The sequence below is a fragment of the Tripterygium wilfordii genome, chromosome 6 (genome assembly GCF_013401445.1).
Source record: "Tripterygium wilfordii isolate XIE 37 chromosome 6, ASM1340144v1, whole genome shotgun sequence".
NCBI lineage: Eukaryota > Viridiplantae > Streptophyta > Magnoliopsida > Celastrales > Celastraceae > Tripterygium > Tripterygium wilfordii.
Window position 1 is genome coordinate 957,260 of NC_052237.1, and position 18,184 is coordinate 975,443.

Sequence of the window (18,184 nt, forward strand, 5' to 3'; positions counted from 1 at the left end):
GATATAGTTTTGTCGCTCCGGTATTGCCCTGTCTCTTCCGGCTACGGGGACAAGTGCATGAATAGGACACGTGTAAGTGGAATGAGACTCACCTTGGCTGATCTGATCTTGCTTATGGGCATGCTATGGTGGTGGAATCTTCGATGATGAATGAAACCCATACTTTCACGTAATAAAATTGGGCCTGTCTAGCTTGGGTTAGTGCCTAGTGGATTGCAAACAAAGCCCACATAATGACTAATGGATTAACCAACGAACCTGAAATATGGGCCGGTACGTACTATGGTCCAGCCACATTACGATATCATCATTTTTTTCTCGTTAGTTTTACGAATATTTGTCTTATGACAAAAATAAAAATATCATGGAGGTGGATGCAAAAGCTTAAGCATAAACCCATGCCCTCTTATAAATTCAAGTCCAAACACATCAATAAATCTTATATATTTCACGTCATGGGTTCATACGAATTTATTCTCTTAGGCCATCTTAGTAATATTTAGATATAGAAAACGATTTTGTTCTGTGAAAGGTGATTGACATTTGCTTATATGCCACTTGGTTGGATTATGTCAATCCGATGTGGAATTATAAGTCTTAACACTTCTCCATACTCGTAAACTCATTATGCGAATCCCAACAAGTGAATACGGGTAAATGTCGTGTTCAAATTGATTGAGTTTTGTTTCAATATCATGTCAAAAATTTTCGCTCAAACACATCAACAAATATTGTTTATTTTAGACCACAAGCCCCTCACATATTTGTTCTCTTGGACCGTTCTCACATTACTTAGATCTGGAGAACACTTTTTTTGTGTGAGAAGTGTTTGACATTTACTTATATATAACTCTCTTGATTGACAAGTATTAACATGACCTTTAGTTCTAACACCATGCTAAATTACTGCTTCAACATATCTGTATGGGCCAAAAATCGTTGGCCCGAAATATTCCGACACGAGTAAAAGCCCAGCGTAAACGTCAATTACAGATCAGCCCAGATGTGCATTCCTGGGCCTGTCTGATCTGCAAATCCTAGCAACACTCAAAGCCCATATTTGGATGGGGTATGAAAGCACCTCAGTGCCATGGTGTCCAGTAATTATCAGATGGGATCAAAAGCCCAATAACAGCCCATCAAAGGAGCTAATCCGTACTGTTTAGCATGTGCTGAACACGTGATTGAGCACACTATAAATAGAGGAGGGGTCCTCCTCATTACTCTCTCTGAACCACCAGGTATCTATCTCTTTCTCTCTCTAAAAAGCCCTTCACTTCCCTCAATAAAAATATTTCCAACAGTTGACTGACTTGACCGTCGGAGCTTGTTCGGTCGACACCACACCGGTGTTCAAGTTTCACGGTCAACCTTTTCTGATCTTGCAGGGTTGTCATAGGCCTCAATCGACAACAAATTGATTGTAGATTTTAGTGTCTACAATTTGGCGCCCACCGTGGGGCCTTGACAATCATTCGGCTAGATCAGTCATTTCCGGACGACTCTCCATCATGTCTTCGGACGATTCAAATGATTTTGCTACTCAACTGGCAGCGTTGAAGGCTCAAATGGCGGAGGACAAGGCTGCAGCAAAGGCCGAAAGTGCCTCCGTCCGGGCAGAAAACATTGCCTTGAGGGGCAAAGTAAAACAGTTGTTGGCTCAGCTTTCCACACCGCCCCCGACCTCACAGGTCCGTCTCAATATCGGCTCGATGCAGTCACTGGACTCTCCTAATCCAGCTGAAACTTCTTGTCAGCCGCGATCTCAGTCATTCAATGTCCCACACCTACCTTTATCGGTCGGCGAGCAATCTAATGCATATCATAGGGATCTTCCGCCCCCACCAACTCGTTCGACCATGACAACCGATGCCGGGCTGTCCTATGACAAGGGTTTAACCGACGCGCAGAGACTAACCGAAGTCGAAACATTCCTCAGACGACTTCCCGGAGTACCGGTGCCAATCCGGAAAAGCCTACCCGACAGTTATTCTGACTCTCCGTTCTCCGATCGCATCGTTTCGGTGGAAATGCCGAAGAAATTCCATCTTCCCAACATGCGCTCCTTCGATGGCACCAGCGACCCGGACGACCATATGGCCCAGTATAGACAAAGAATGCTCACCCTCACCGTGTCAAGGGAATCTCGTGAAGCATGCATGTGCAAAGCGTTCGGATGTTGCCTCACCGGTCCAGCATTACAATGGTTCATTAACCTCCCCAATGCCTCGATCAGTTCGTTCGCCCAACTGACAGATCTTTTCATAGAGCAGTTTGCTAGCAGCAGGAGGTTACCCAAAGCTTCGGACGATCTCTACAAAATCAGACGCGGGTCGGAGGAATCTCTTCGCTCTTATATTGGTCGCTTCCTGGCGGAGAAGGTGCTGATCCCTAGCTGTAACGTGGAGACAGCTGTCACGGCTTTCAGAAAGGGTCTGTCACCCTCCGACGAACTCTATAAAGAGTTGACGAAGTTTCCGTGTACCAACATGGAAGACGCGCTGGCGCGCGCGTGGGCCCAGGTTAAATGGGACGAGGATGAAAGCAATCAACAGCAACCCCCGGCCGGGCGGAGCGTCGGACACACTGGGGTCGGCAAGGATCAATGCCAAGATCATCGACCTCGAGGGTCGGATCGATCACGCCATGATAGACGACACTACGATCGATCTAGATCTGCATCGTCCAGTTTTCGAAAGCCGGAATACGCATTTAACATTGAACCGACCGAGATGATCTCCACTCTTAAGAGCTTGGGGAACAAGGTGCAGTGGCCTAGCAAAATGAGGTCCCCAGCTGACCGTCGGGACTCATCGAAGTGGTGCGATTTCCACCAAGACCATGGCCACACCACTCGGGATTGTCGAGGTTTACACGATGAAGTTATCGAGTTGTTGAACCGTGGGCACCTCAAAGACGTGTTGACCGCAAAGGGTAAAGAAACCATGGCCAGAAGGATTGATCGAGAGCTGACACCACCGACTCACCCGAAGCCAAAAGGGTCAGTCGGAGTCATTATCGGTGGTTCTGAGATCAGCGGCATATCGCATTCAACTGCAAAGAGAAATGCCCGGAAGGCTGTGAATCCAATCCTACGATCCACCGAACTTATCGTACCACCGTCCGGACAAATGATAAGTTTTATTGATGATGAAGCCACGCAATTACTCAATCCACATCACGACGCTTTGGTAATATCTATTCTTGTTGCTAATTACACTATTAAACGTGTCTTGGTTGACAATGGCAGCTCGACGAATGTCCTATTCCTAGGCTGTCTCAAGGCAATGGAAATCGATGAATCCCATATCATTGGCCGGTCAACAATACTCCTTGGGTTCAGCGGGGAGCAGGTATACAGTCTGGGGGAGATCGCCCTGCCGGTTTATACCGAAGGAATAAATCTCAACACTAACTTCGTAGTGTTAAAAGGCTCTTCGCCGTATAACATCATACTCGGTCGACCATGGATCCACGAGATGAAAGCAATCCCTTCGACGTACCATCAACTGATACGTTTCCCTACGAAATGGGGAGTCAAAGAGATTAGGGGAGAACAACTTGCTTCACGGAACTGTTACACCAGTGCCTTAAAGGGGAAAACAAATGACTTATAGCAATTACAGCAACTAACAGCCCCGACAGACAAGGCTGCTATAGTCGACCAAGGTTCGCCAGATATGGAAGAATTAGATGACATTCGGATTCATCCGGACTATCCCGATCGTAAAGTACAGATTGGCGCACGTCTCGAATATGATGTTCGAACGAAGCTCATCGAATTTCTTACAGAAAATCAGGATTGCTTCGCATGGTCACATGCTGATATGGTGGGGATAGATCCAGAAGTTGTTGTCCATCGGCTCCAGGTTGATCCGAACCACGAGCCCATCAGACAGAAAAGAAGGAAGTTTGCGGCCGAACGCAATCGTATTATAAACGATGAAGTTCAAAAGCTTATCGATGTAGGTTCTGTTCGTGAGGTTCAATATCCGGATTGGTTGGCAAATGTGGTGGTTGTTAAAAAGAAAAACGGAAAATGGAGAGTTTGTATCGACTTCACTGATCTGAACAAAGCATGCCCAAAGGATCCTTTCCCTCTCCCACACATCGATATGCTAGTTGATTCGACTGCCGGGCATGAACTCCTCAGCTTCATGGATGCCTTCTCAGGCTACAATCAAATTCTCATGCATCCAGATGATCAGGAGAAGACATCATTCATAACTGAAAGAGGTATTTTTTGTTATAAAGTTATGCCGTTCGGTTTAAAAAATGCAGGATCAACATACCAAAGGTTGGTCAACAAAATGTTTGCCGCAATGCTGGGCAAAACTATGGAAGTCTACATTGATGATATGCTGGTAAAATCTCTGAAAGCTGAATCCCATCTGGGGCACCTGCGAGAGGCATTCGAGGTGCTTCGAAAATACAATATGAAACTTAACCCAACAAAATGTTCTTTTGGCGTGTCGGCCGGAAAGTTCCTCGGTTTCATGGTGACTCAAAGGGGAATTGAAGCAAATCCGGAGCAAATTCGGTCGGTCCTCCATATCCCATCGCCAAGATGCAGGAAGGACGTGCAAAAGCTGACCGGAAGAATAGCGGCGCTAAGCAGATTCATCTCTCGGTCATCCGATCGATGCCACAGCTTTTTCGACATTCTACGCAAGAGCAAGGACTTTGAATGGTCAGTCGAGTCGGAAGAAGCCTTACAACAATTGAAGCACTATTTGGTATCAGCACCGCTACTTTCCAAGCCAAAACAGGGTGAGTCACTTCTGTTATACCTTGCAGTTTCAGAAACAGCAGTTAGCGCTGTTTTAGTCAGAGAGGAAAATGGTCGACAGTTGCCTGTCTACTATATCAGCAAAAGCCTGCTTGATGCAGAAACGAGGTACTCCCAACTTGAAAAGTTAGCCTTGGCTCTTATGGTAGCCGCCCGGAAATTACGTCCATATTTTCAATGCCACCCGATCGTGGTTGTCACAACCTTCCCTTTGCGTAACATACTCCACAAACCCGAGTTGTCGGGCCGATTAACAAAATGGGCCGTGGAACTCAGTGAACATGACATTATATTCCAACCCCGGACGGCGATGAAGTCTCAGGTGTTGGCCGACTTCGTAGCTGACTTTACTCAACCAATAGAGGCCCAAGCGAAGCACGAGTTGTTGTATATAGCGAAGCATCCGGAAGGGACGTGGTCTCTCTCGGTTGATGGTTCCAGCAACGTGAACGGAAGCGGGCTCGGGATCGTTCTCATTTCACCCTCTGGGGAAATATTGCAGCAATCCATCCATTGTGGGTTCCGAGCTACCAACAATGAAGCCGAATACGAAGCTCTTATTTCTGGATTGGAGCTTGCAAAAAAACTCAAGGTAAGAAAGATCTCTGTTCGATCGGATTCACAATTGGTAGTCAACCAACTGCTCGGATCTTATCAGGCTCGCGGAGCGAACATGATTATTTATTTGGAGTTGGCAAAAAGACTTCGAGACTTGTTCGAGGAATTCGTTATAGCTCAAGTACCACGTCTTGAAAACTCACATGCGGATGCACTGGCCAATCTGGGATCTGCCCTACAGACAAACGAGCCACAAATGATACCGGTTGTACACCTTGATGCCCCGGCAACCAAAGACGTTAATGAAGTCCTAACAATTTCTGCCGAAGATAGCTGGATGACCCCCTTGATCAAATACATTGACAAAGGAGAATTGCCGCTTGACAAGAATGCTGCCCGAAGACTCAGGGCTGGAGCGGTTCGGTTCACCACTTATGAAAGTCAGCTTTACAGGAAATCGTATTCGGGTCCGCTGCTCCGCTGCGTAACTACTAGGCAAGGTGGAGACATTCTTTCAGAATTACACGAAGGAGAGTGTGGAAACCATTCGGGCGGAAGAAGTCTGGCCAATCGAACACTAACGAGTGGATACTTTTGGCCTACGATGCGTGCAGACGCTGCGAACTTCGTCCGATTATGCGATAAGTGTCAACGATTCGCCCAAGTTTCTCATCTTCATCCTGAGAAGCTTCATCCCACGCTAGCACCGTGGCCTTTCATGCACTGGGGAATGGATATCGTTGGTAAATTGCCGGTCGCCTCCGGACAAAGGGTATACGTCCTCGTCCTAACGGATTACTTCACAAAATGGGTCGAGGCAGAAGCTTTTAAGCAAATTCGTGACCATGAGGTGAAGAAGTTTATATGGAAAAACATTATCTGCAGGTTCGGCATTCCAAAAAAGATAACGACCGACAATGGCTCCCAATTCTTGAGCCATCAATTTCAAGTTTTTTGTAACAAATATGGAATCGAGCTGCACTACTCCACTCCGCGCAATCCCCAGTCGAACGGACAGGCTGAGTCCTCCAACAAAACTATCATGAACACTTTGAAGAAAAGGCTTGAGGACGCCAAAGGAAAATGGGCGGAGGAACTACCTGGAGTACTGTGGTCCTATCGAACGACGGCAAAAACTCCAACAGGGGAAACTCCTTTTTCGCTCGTATATGGGTCGGAAGCGGTCATTCCCGTCGAGATCGGTCTCCCCTCGGCCAGATGTCAGTGGATTAGCCAGAGCACGAATGACGAATTACTAGAAAAGAATTTAGACACGATTGACGAACTCAGAGAAGAGGCAAGGATTCGGACGGCAATCTATCAGCAAAAAGTGGCGCGTCACTACAACAAAAATGTTAGAACCCGAATATTTCGAGTCGGAGACTTCGTACTTAGAAAGGTCTTTCAGAACACCAAAGAGCATGGGGCAGGAAAACTCGGACAAACATGGGAATGACCGTACCAGATTAGGGAAGTTGTCGGACGAGGAGCATACAAACTGACAGCCAAAGACGGGCGGGAATTGAACAACAGTTGGAACGCTATCCATCTCAAATTGTATCATTTTTAAATAAATAAAGTCCCTGCTTTTGTTAAAATCTCGTTCAAACTATTAAAATAAACGTACAACCGCTATTATCAATACGGTCGAAACTAATATTAACAAAATGAACCGACGTCCAAAGTTTCATCACCAAAAACTACATTACCACTTAATTGGCCAAAAATTATATTTCCACAAGCCGGACGACAGCAAGGTGTGACATGAAGGCCATGTAACGTTCAGGCCGAAGGGGGAGCATCGCAATTCCCATCTTTCACATCATCAATCTCATCACCATCAGCTTCTTCTTCGTCTTCAGTAAACATTTTGAGGTACTCCTCGTGGTTGCGGATATGTAGGTCAACATCCCACTCGGAGGACTTCCCTTCCTTGAATTCCCTCATTAGATTCCCAGTCGTACAAATAACGGCGTCGTCAACAGCGGACTCCAGTTGCTTCTTCAAATCCGCAATTTCATCCTTTGAAGACTTGTGACTAACGTTCAAGGACTGAACCTGGGCTTTCAGATCCCCAATTTCCTTCTCGAACGACGCAATCTTCTCTTCCAAAGCCTTGGCATTGGCTACCGCGAGGGACTCTCTCTTCTTTCTTAATGAAATTTCGGCCGAGAGTTCCCGCTGTTTGAGCGAAGCGCTAACATATTTTTGCTTCATCACGCCGTACTGTTCACGCATATAGAGACAACCCTCGAAAACCTGCAACAGAAATATTGTTAAATCTTCGTGTATATAAAACATGGAAAACCTACGTATAGAGGTTTGAAAATGCTCAAAGTCTCGACCGATAGAGACATACCTGAAAGGCACGGGTGGCACTAAAGTCCGCGATGCTCTCAGTAGTAAAATCTGTAAACTCTTCAACGTCAGCCGGGAATACGAGACCGCTCGCAGCACTCATAAATGCGGCCGGGTCGCCAAAAGCAGACGTCCCCTCGGGAAAGGTAAAGACGACTGCACCCGACGAATCCTCCAAATCTTTTCCTTTCCTTTTTGGTCTAGCCTCTCTGGGAGAAGGAGGAAGCTCGACTTCTGCGACGCCACCATCGGTCGGTTCCACAGTGTCTTTCGCTTTATCTGTTGCTTTCTTTCCAGACTTTCCTCTGGACGACTTCTTTTTGGCTTCCTGAGCAGCTTTCTTCCTTCGCTCAAAGGCTTCACCAGCACTTTTAACATCAACCGGGCCAGCCATTGTATCGTCCGATAACCCTCTTTCTTCTAAATTCAAATTTCGCATAAAAGAAAATTGGTATCCTAATAGTTCGAATGACCTTGTAGCGCACAAAACAGTACTTAAATCTCTAAGTTTAGGTACGGGAGTACCTTCTTGCAAGTCTTGTACGTGCGACCACAAAGAGCTCCTACGGAGGTTTGCTTCTTTCAAAATGTCCTTCCAATCTCTCTCCTTGGCAGTAAGGTCCCCAACGAAATTGTTAAAAGCTCGCTCGTAGTTATCACAGGCAGGCTTCGTGCTCAAATTTCCTGCAAAAAGGAAAGTATAAGTCTGGGTCAGTCAATCGCGAACGAAATGAACAATATACTATACTTACTAGCTTTCTTCCAAGAAAGAGGAACTCCGTCCGATCCGCCGGGACCGAATACCATCTCCCCTCGAACCCAGAAGAAATAGGGTTTCCACCCTCGGTCAGCTGTTGTCAAGTTTAATACCGGATGGCCCTGTTTCTTTCTAAACAAATTGAAAGTATATCGGCCAGGGTCTCCTGGATGTTCCTTCAAATAATAGCAGTTTAACAGCTCCCGATACCCGAACGGACGTCCCAGCCTCTCACTCAAACATTCAACTGCTAAGAGAAGCCTCCAACCGTTCGGCATGAGCTGCGTTGGGGCAATGCGGAAGTAACGCAAAACGTCCCGTACTAACGTTGGCAGCGGAAAACGTAGACCCAGTTTGAACGGAGCTTCATACATTGCCACCCATCCCGGAACATCCCAATCAACTCTCTGATAAAAAGTCGCAGCTTTCACTTCCACTCCGGACGGAAATTTATAACAATACTTCAACCTCAGAAGTTCATTCCCTTTCAGAGCCGAAGCATCCGTCTTCGTCAGAAAGTTCAAGGGCCGGCCGTCCGCTTCGATCGTTTCAATACCGATGGGTGGAAGAGACTGATGATCACTTGTACCAGCCTCCTCGACAGGCTCCGCAAAACGCACCCCTGACTCGTGATAAGTCCTCCTCGGAAGACGAACCACTTTCAAAGGAGCGGGCCGACCTGAAGCACTTCGCTCATCAATTTCCCCAGTCGCGGTAACGCACCTATTAACCAACAGATGTTGTCCGGACTCCTCTTCCCTTTCATCACCAAACCGCGCGCCACTTACTTCGTCTAAATCAGATTCCCTAAGATTGGCGATTTCTTCCAAATAGGAAGCAGAAGCCATAGGAAACCTTTACCGGAGAGCCCCACCGGGGACCAAAGGCGCGGCGGAGACAAAGACCAGGAAACCGCCGGAAAAACAAAAACCGGCCAAGTGATGGGCAAAAATCAAAGAAAGCAGCCAGAGAGAACGCAAGCAAGAAAGAAACTAGAAACAGAAAGAAAAGTCGAAGAGAGACTTTAGGAGTCACCTGTACTTGAAGAAGAAAGAACCTGCAAGCAAGAAAAGAGGAGAAGGAGATCTCTGATGGGGGACGTTGGTGAAGATAATGAAAAATTGTTGTATATGTAGAAGATAAACACGAAAACCAAGGGACATCATTACACGGCATTAATGACTGACGAAAGAACCGTCAGCCGTCATAGAAAGACTGAGAACCCAAGAAACGTGCGAAGGGGGAATACATTTAAATGCCCCGAAACCCTAAAAGGCGTACCTTCGGTAGACCAAAAGTCAGACAGTTGGCAGCTACAATCAATGCAAGAGATCCTATCAGATACCTCGGACACGTGTCGAGGAACTTTCGTCCGAACGAACAACTAGACCCGTGAGAGTCTAACGTTCAAGCCCAAGAGGTTAAGAACTTTCGTCCGAACGAACAACTAGACCCGTGAGAGTCTAACGTTCAGGCCCAAGAGGTTAAGGACTTTCGTCCGAACGAACAACTAGACCCGTGAGAGTCTAACGTTCAGCCCCAAGAGGTTAAGGACTTTCGTCCGAACGAACAACTAGACCCGTGAGAGTCTAACGTTCAAGCCCAAGAGGTTAAGAACTTTCGTCCGAACGAACAACTAGACCCGTGAGAGTCTAACGTTCAAGCCCAAGCGGTTAATGACTTTCGTCCGAACGAACAACTAGACCCGTGAGAGTCTAACGTTCAAGCCCCAAGAGGTTAAGGACTTTCGTCCGAACGAGTAAGCTTAAGAGGCAGAAAATCTGGTAAGAACGAACCAGACCATGATAGTTTAACATGCGATCCGTGAACGACGACCTGACTACTCTCAGAGTCAAGAAACTTGACTCCGAGAGTGGGGGACAAACTGTATGGGCCAAAAATCGTTGGCCCGAAATATTCCGACACGAGTAAAAGCCCAGCGTAAACGTCAATTACAGATCAGCCCAGATGTGCATTCCTGGGCCTGTCTGATCTGCAAATCCTAGCAACACTCAAAGCCCATATTTGGATGGGGTATGAAAGCACCTCAGTGCCATGGTGTCCAGTAATTATCAGATGGGATCAAAAGCCCAATAACAGCCCATCAAAGGAGCTAATCCGTACTGTTTAGCATGTGCTGAACACGTGATTGAGCACACTATAAATAGAGGAGGGGTCCTCCTCATTACTCTCTCTGAACCACCAGGTATCTATCTCTTTCTCTCTCTAAAAAGCCCTTCACTTCCCTCACTAAAAATATTTCCAACAGTTGACTGACTTGACCGTCGGAGCTTGTTCGGTCGACACCACACCGGTGTTCAAGTTTCACGGTCAACCTTTTCTGATCTTGCAGGGTTGTCATAGGCCTCAATCGACAACAAATTGATTGTAGATTTTAGTGTCTACAATATCCCTAGTCAAGTTATTGAGAGACCAATTTTATTCACGCAAGCATATGCTCCAAGCCTCCAACACAAACCAAGATTAGCAAAAATATAGGATTTTTTCTTCTTCGTTCTAACCACCAACAAAATTGATCATAAAAATCCATTCCTTTTCCATCAATAAGTATTCCACAATAAACATTTTCTGAAACTATGCCATTTCCCGCATAACAAACGGAGTATACATTGGGCAATATTAATCGCCAAGAATCGAAAAGACAATAATCAGTGGATAAAAAAAAATGATAGAAGTGAACGGATAACCGATTATCAATCAATAAAATCTGGAGATGAATTAGCTTTATTATCTGACGTGGCTTGTGTTTATTAGTCGATGGCTTATCCATTCCCACATTGTCACGTGTGGGCCCGCCGCCTTCATAATTATCTTAAAACATATCTTGATAAAAATACATCTTAAAGGCATCCATGTGACCACTTTGCAAACACAGAGCAACAATCACAGATCCATCACCTTCTGCACTTGGTATAATCACAGTATCTCCATCAAAATCATAAGATCCTGGTCTCACACAAATCTCTTTTCCAAATCCAAAGTCCTTGCCATAAACAGGCAATGTCAACAGGCTTACCACACCAATATTAGGGTATCCGTAAAGAGGCCCTTGATTGCTACCCAGTGCGTATAGATCTTGAAAACTAGTCAAGTCCTCTTGCTTCTCCAAGTAATTAACTATTGACCTCAGATACCTGTTATTCACCTGATGTTGTTGAATAAGGGTACTGAGAAAATTAGGTGACACAAATATTAAGAAATAAATGATATTTTAAGAATGTTAATATATTGTCAGAAAATCCAGTTCGAACACTACAAGCCAATATCATATGTATTGGGCCAAAGTCATGGGCCGTACGACTTTATTCTTCTTGGACCGTCAACATTGATTCTTATGCCCAATAACACATCGGTTGTGTGAGAGGAATGAAATATATTTTATATATTTTATATGTCATTTATTCCAATGTGCGATAAAGTTTTGACATATAGAAAATCTGAATAAAATTTTATTTTTCTATATGTTCTTTTAAAGCAAATAAAACCATTGAAATAAATGAGAAACTAACAATTTAAAATAATTTGAACAAATTGAAAAGCAATGGAAGGCATAAAAACTACATTATACGAAAATATTAAGAATCTCAATGTTTTTTTATCAGTTATCCCAAATGCTGAGATAAACACACATAATCCATTTGAAATCGTAGAGCTACGTGTTCCATATGAAATCTGTGTGTCGATCCAACATTTGAGATCACTGATGAAATAACACTGAGATCCGTAAGATTCTTTACATAATATGTTACCTTTTCGATTGCTTCGCGTATAATGCGGCAGGCATATCCGAGTGACTCCTCAACAAGCTCGCCAGACCGACTAACTGCAGCAACATCAACAATGGCATTCCCAAAGTAACCGATCGGTAGCTGTGGCTGCATACGCCCACGTGAATCAACACAAACTCCAACTGCAGTCCGCTGATCGGGCTTAAGCCCACGGGCCTTGGACACACACCTCCATATGTGAGCGGTCAAGGCCTCATACCTACTGTAAGGCCGGCCCATCTTACCGTCATTGGCTCTGTTCCGAATCTTCTCCACTTGGGCCTTGGTCAGTCTCAGCATTGCATCACTGGTCTTCTCGAGCTGTTCTACATAGCTTGATTGAGCGATCTGCAGAGACGGATGATGATCCAATTCAAAGCCATCAAGGGCTGGAGAGTGCCAGTTAGCTCGTAGTGCTTGTCGATCGAAAACCGGAGCCATCTGCAGCTGCTCGCCACGAGCAGTTCTAGCCCATTCAGAGATGAAGTGGCCCATACTAAGCCCATCAGCGACCACATGTGATATTGATATGCAGAGGCTAATGCCACCACACTGGAACTTAGTGAGCTGAATTAGCAACAGTGGAAGCTCTTCGAGAGAGACATTGTAGTCTACCTCCGGCACAAGGCATTCACACTCCGAAGACAATGAAAAATAACCAAAATCTTCAAGATTAGCATTGGACTCTGCCTCAATGAGCTCGACCCCTGCATCATTGCAGTCCAGCTCGAGCCGGCCTCGACCAATCCTGCGTAAACGACCAGCTAGCGGATAAAATGTGACCAATATCTTGCTTAGTGAATCTTTCAAGGAATTGACTATGGAATCTGAAGAAGTGAGCCATTTTTGACAAGGTTTTTGGTAGAAGTATATTATGCTGGCGTGATTGATGGTGCCAATTTGATCCCATTCTGAGAGTGATAGGTTACCACTAGTAGGCTCTGTTGGTTTCACCATATGCGAGCCCTTCAATGTCACCAACATTTTCAGCAGTTTAGTATAATTTTTTCTGTGAAAGGGTGTGCTTTGGACTCAAAGAGTATTGAATGCAGGATCGAATTGGAAGGGAACAAGGAATTTCCCTTTGCTTGGGAAATTGTAATCGGTTGAAAGATTGTTTGGAAGAGCAAATTCGAACCATATAAAGACTTTCATATCATGGGGGGAAATAAAAGCACACCGAATATTATTATTCTATTTGTGCGATTATTGAATACGACCACCTATAAGAAGTGTCAGAACTACAAATTTCAAATCTTAATAAAAAAAATGTAGTTTTTTGTTTCCTCTACATATGTTAATGATATTCACCAACTTCAACTGCTCTGCAATTAAAATGGAAAAAGAGCACTAAATGTTTTTCTGTCTTGGGTGGTGGCTTCACATGCTTTGCAATTAATATGCAGCATAAGCACTAATGTGCCGAACAGGTTGGTGCATGTAACGGACTAACGGTGTAGATTATTATCTGAATTTAAATCAAAATTTGATTTCATAAAATGTAGCATATACATGTATAATATATTTATTTATTTTCTTTTGGTGGTTATATATATTTTTTTTAGTACAAGTACAAGTACTGGAGGAGATGAGACTAAAACCCATGACCTCAGTCAGGGACATGCAAAGTCATTGTCACTCAACCAATGGCTTATTTGATTTGGTGGTTATATTTAGAACGATTATTATACGTGAATAAGAAATACACACATATAGCTTAATTTCATGTACAATAATGAAGTAAAATATATATTGGTAAATTTTGGTGCATTGCACTGTTTATAAATCTCATTAATTAAAATTTGAAGAAACCTACATGACTAGCTAACAGTCACACCTAAAAAATTGTGTTATGATGCCAAATATGCTTAACATTCAAGTTTTGACTTTGTTAAAAACAAAGTCATTCATTACTAGTTCTGATTATTAGGATATCCATATATATGCGAATTCCTCTTCATGGTTTACATACCATAATTGTCTGTAAGAACGATCAAATATATTTATATATTCACACTGAGAAACCAAGTTTACCATAAATACAAAATCAACGAAAGATGAAATATGCTTAATTAATTGTGTGCTCTCTCTCCTTCTGTAATTCATTATAATCAATTCATAATTTGTAATGAAGATACAAATTTATTGTTGATTAACAAAATGATAAGACAAAAATGCGACGGAGAGATGGAAGCTAGACCAAAGAGAGAGGAATAGAGTGAACAAACCATAAATTTTCTCAATTATGAATATCGAATAATGTCGAAGTTATGTATTTTTTAAGAAAAATTTGTAAGACATTTTTTTATTATCTAACCCATTAGTTCAGCAAAAAATCTACACTACACTTTACCCAGTCCAAAACTATTTTTTGTAATAGAACACTACTTTGTTGTGCCGTTTTAGGCATCAAAATGGTTAGAACCGACCCTGTCACCAATCAAACATAGGAATTATTTGTAAAAAAAAAGAACTTTTATTCCTATAAAACTGGATTGCGAGAAAATTACACCTTAGTTGAATATCTCATAAGTTTAATCAGAATACGTTGTTAAATATATACCACTAGGGACATGCCCGCGCGTTGCAGCGGGGTCATGATTTTCGCACAATAATGAGATGTCGGAGGAATTTTGTGATGAACTGATTTGGATGCTGGGCGAGGAAATTGATTAAATACATAGTGAAATCGCCAGAGAAATCGAAATAAATGGGCATTAATGGAGAAGGTGTGTCGGGGAGGATTCATGAAGTGATTAAACGCGAGATCGAGGAAGGAAGCGAAGTCGCATGTTGGTTGATTCTGGAGTGTAATACGTCGGAGGCTATGTGGGAGATCTGCTTGAGAGGACCATGATGTGCATAAAAAGGATTGAATTTGAAAGAAAGAGGTTTTGGAGGTGAAGAAATTTGTTGGGCCATACAACTTAGTTCATTTTTATAAAAAAATTGTGTCAATGGAAATGTTAACAGAAATGCACCTAATTAGTCATTGATTTCTTCGATTTACTCTGGTAGGTGTCGTATTATTTTCTATAATTCCTTTTTTTTTTTGGAAATTTGTCATACGTAAACTTACCACATTTGTATAAGCATGCTAAGAATATTAGCCGAATGAAGAGAATGTGCCAGAAAGGTTGCGGGAACATGAATGTCTGTGATTAACTATACTAAATCGCTGTGTATACGTAATGTGCGCTGCTTAGAGAATAGGCAGGTACATGCTTAATAAGAAGTTGATTTCCTTTTGTGGTTTTACCATAAACACTGTGATATTTTATACATACTTTTATAGTCTATATATACATAAAACTGTTGTTAAAGAGCTATATAAACTATTTACATGCACAAAATTCATGAACTGATGTTTTGTGGAATTGCGATTCATGTCGTCGTTTCATCAACTGATGTTTTATGGAATTGCGATTCATGTCGTCGTTTCATCAACTGATGTTTTATGGAATTGCAATTCTACGTTAGCATCATTCCATGAGTCAAAAGTATATATATGAAGACATTAACCTGCGAGGTTATAAAATTTATTGTTAGTTGTACAGCAACAGTAAGATAAAACGTGATCTTATATAAGGGTATTATATAAAATGTTTCAACGTCATAAGATATAAGTATTTAAAGAAAAATTATTCTGGAATTTAAATAACATAGAGTATGCTAAATATTTTCTCAATGTTGTGATGATAGATATTTTTAAACATATGGTTGAAAGGAATTTATCATACCTTTTTACTTTTAGGTGAAACACAAAAACCATATTTTGGTTTTCCTCGATTTGGATCATTCTCTTTTCCTTTTGGAAGTGTGTGAGATGTTGTTGTTTCTCTGTAGCAGAGAATCATTGCTGTTATCTCCAATCTCAATATTGTTTTCCAGTCTTTTTTCGCTGTAGATTAGAACTTCTCTTATACGGAAAATGTCTTCTATTATGGGTATGTAGAATCTTCCATTATTTGTTGTGGGGTTGAAAGTTTCAACACTGTCCTTAGTTTCTTCTCCTGAAATAACAGAATTAGTGTATCAGTATTAGAAGACATCTGACTATGCATGATTGAAACAATAGATTACAACATAAGGTAAAATGAAGTAAATTATGTTTAAATGGCCTACAAATTCTCAGCCAGTAAACAATGAAAACAGAATGAAAAACAAATCGATGTTATCCATTATAAATAAACAACAGAGGAAATAAAGGAAATATAAATATATAAATAAGAGATATATATGGATGCAATTTGAAAGTGAACAGCTTCGAGCTAGGGGTTAAACCATACCTGCAATGTCTTTGTTGATGGTTGGATTTTCTTCAGAATAATGAAGCTGGCATTGGAGGTGTCCCAGAGCATCCAAAGTAAGTTTAGCCAATTGATCCTTACACCATGCTATATTTCTAACACTTCTATTGTCTATGTTTTTCACTGTTCACTGATTGCGGATGATGATCTCATATAAGGTTTGAGCCTCTTCATATAGCATCTTGATTGCTGATAGGAAGAATGTTTCATATTGTTTTTGTTTAGAACATACAAGCAATTTGGCATGATGAAGTATTATTTTTGTCATCAACTTGCTTGTGCTGGTTTCATCTTTGCTTCCTGATTGAGAATTGATTGTGTAAGAAACATCCACATCTTTACTGTTATAAGTTTTTTGTAGATGTTCCTCCCATTTCTTCTTTAGCACCTCCTTTTCTTTTAGAACTTGTTCTGCACTTTCTATCAAGCAGTTCATTACTTCGTCAATTAAAGCTTCATCATTTGTGGCAACACACTCTATTTGGATATTTAACCATTGTAGATCCCTTATCAATTCTTCATAATCGCTTCCAAGTAATTGATATTTGTTGACCTTGCGCGTTATATTGGACGCAAACATGACTTAAGAGGCTACCAAGTAAATGAACAAGCATAAGTAGCTGTCATTTTCATAATATGTCTAGTCTCCTCTGTTTTTATAGTGGTATTATTGTAGAGATAGAGAAGTCGCAATATGATAATAATTGTGTGAGATAACTCTAGTTATTTAGATAATATCATAATAGTGAAGGAAGAATAACCATATTTATATAGACAACATTTGGGATCCATGGTTGATTACAGATACATGTTTGTAATGTAAAATGGAGGAAAATTTCTTGGTAAATTATATGATGAATATAGAATTATGTTTCTTTGAATGAAATCAGTTACCTAGAAGTATATTAACAGGCATGATAGAAAGTGAAGACTGTAATAAGCAGGATAACATTTAAGAAGGATGAAGCTTTAAAAATTGGGTAATTGTGTTTTCAATGAAGCATTAATGTAATGATAAATGTATAAACTGTGTATGTATATAGGTAAACGAAAGAAGAGATGAAAGTGGTTGAAGGTTTACTTACCCGATATGTTTAGTTGAGTTTTCCACACATTGATCTTCAGGATGTTTTTAGATGCAAAGAAGACGAAGTTTTGTAGAGAGTTATTGTTTATGTTGATGTTTAGAGTTTGCTTTGAGATACTTTAAGTTATTATAGTAGAGTTATTTTGTCTTATTATACTCTAAGCTTTTTGTTATGTGATCCAGGTCTTGCAGTTTCCTTGGTTTGTGTAAAAGATTTGGAGATTGTTTCGTCTTGTAGTGATTGTAATGATGTTTGTGGAAGTCGATCATGTATCTGCTATTAATGGGCATCTTCCTTTTTGAAAACTTTGACTGAGTTTTAATTGTAGATTTGATGTTTATTTCATTTGTAGTTGAGAATGAGTTGTTGTGGTTTAGTTCCAAATTTGTGTGAATCGTTTGTCATTTGCTTAGTAAATATTTTAAAATATAATGTACTATCATTGTGATTGATTTTGTTTAGACGATATAAAGAAATGGTTGATGTGTTTCTTCGTTTATATTTGTTATCATTACATTAAATATTTTTTAGGTGTT

The 18,184-nt window shown here is 41.7% G+C and overlaps 3 protein-coding genes and 1 long non-coding RNA gene across 4 annotated transcripts; 2 read left to right on the forward strand and 2 right to left on the reverse strand.

Moving 5' to 3' along the window:
- Window positions 1–1,511: 1,511 nt before the first annotated feature.
- On the forward strand, window positions 1,512–3,617 carry LOC120000069. The gene has a single exon (XM_038847936.1). It carries the CDS (start codon window positions 1,512–1,514, stop codon window positions 3,615–3,617), a length of 2,106 nt encoding a protein of 701 aa, XP_038703864.1.
- Window positions 3,618–7,991: 4,374 nt separating this feature from the next.
- On the reverse strand, window positions 7,992–9,310 carry LOC120000070. The gene is made up of 2 exons (XM_038847937.1): window positions 8,231–9,310; window positions 7,992–8,125 (listed from the first exon to the last, which is right to left on the reverse strand). The coding sequence occupies exon 1, from the start codon at window positions 9,308–9,310 to the stop codon at window positions 8,417–8,419; it is 894 nt and encodes a 297-aa protein (XP_038703865.1). The 3' UTR covers window positions 7,992–8,125; window positions 8,231–8,416.
- Window positions 9,311–10,995: 1,685 nt separating this feature from the next.
- Window positions 10,996–13,375, reverse strand: LOC119999882 (spermidine hydroxycinnamoyl transferase-like). The gene is made up of 2 exons (XM_038847671.1): window positions 12,233–13,375; window positions 10,996–11,628 (listed from the first exon to the last, which is right to left on the reverse strand). Exons 1-2 carry the CDS (start codon window positions 13,232–13,234, stop codon window positions 11,296–11,298), a joined length of 1,335 nt encoding a protein of 444 aa, XP_038703599.1. The 5' UTR covers window positions 13,235–13,375; the 3' UTR covers window positions 10,996–11,295.
- Window positions 13,376–16,464: 3,089 nt separating this feature from the next.
- LOC120000929 lies at window positions 16,465–18,137 on the forward strand. Its single transcript, XR_005468694.1, has 2 exons — window positions 16,465–16,616; window positions 17,831–18,137. It is a non-coding gene; the product is annotated as an uncharacterized LOC120000929 (long non-coding RNA).
- Window positions 18,138–18,184: the final 47 nt, after the last annotated feature.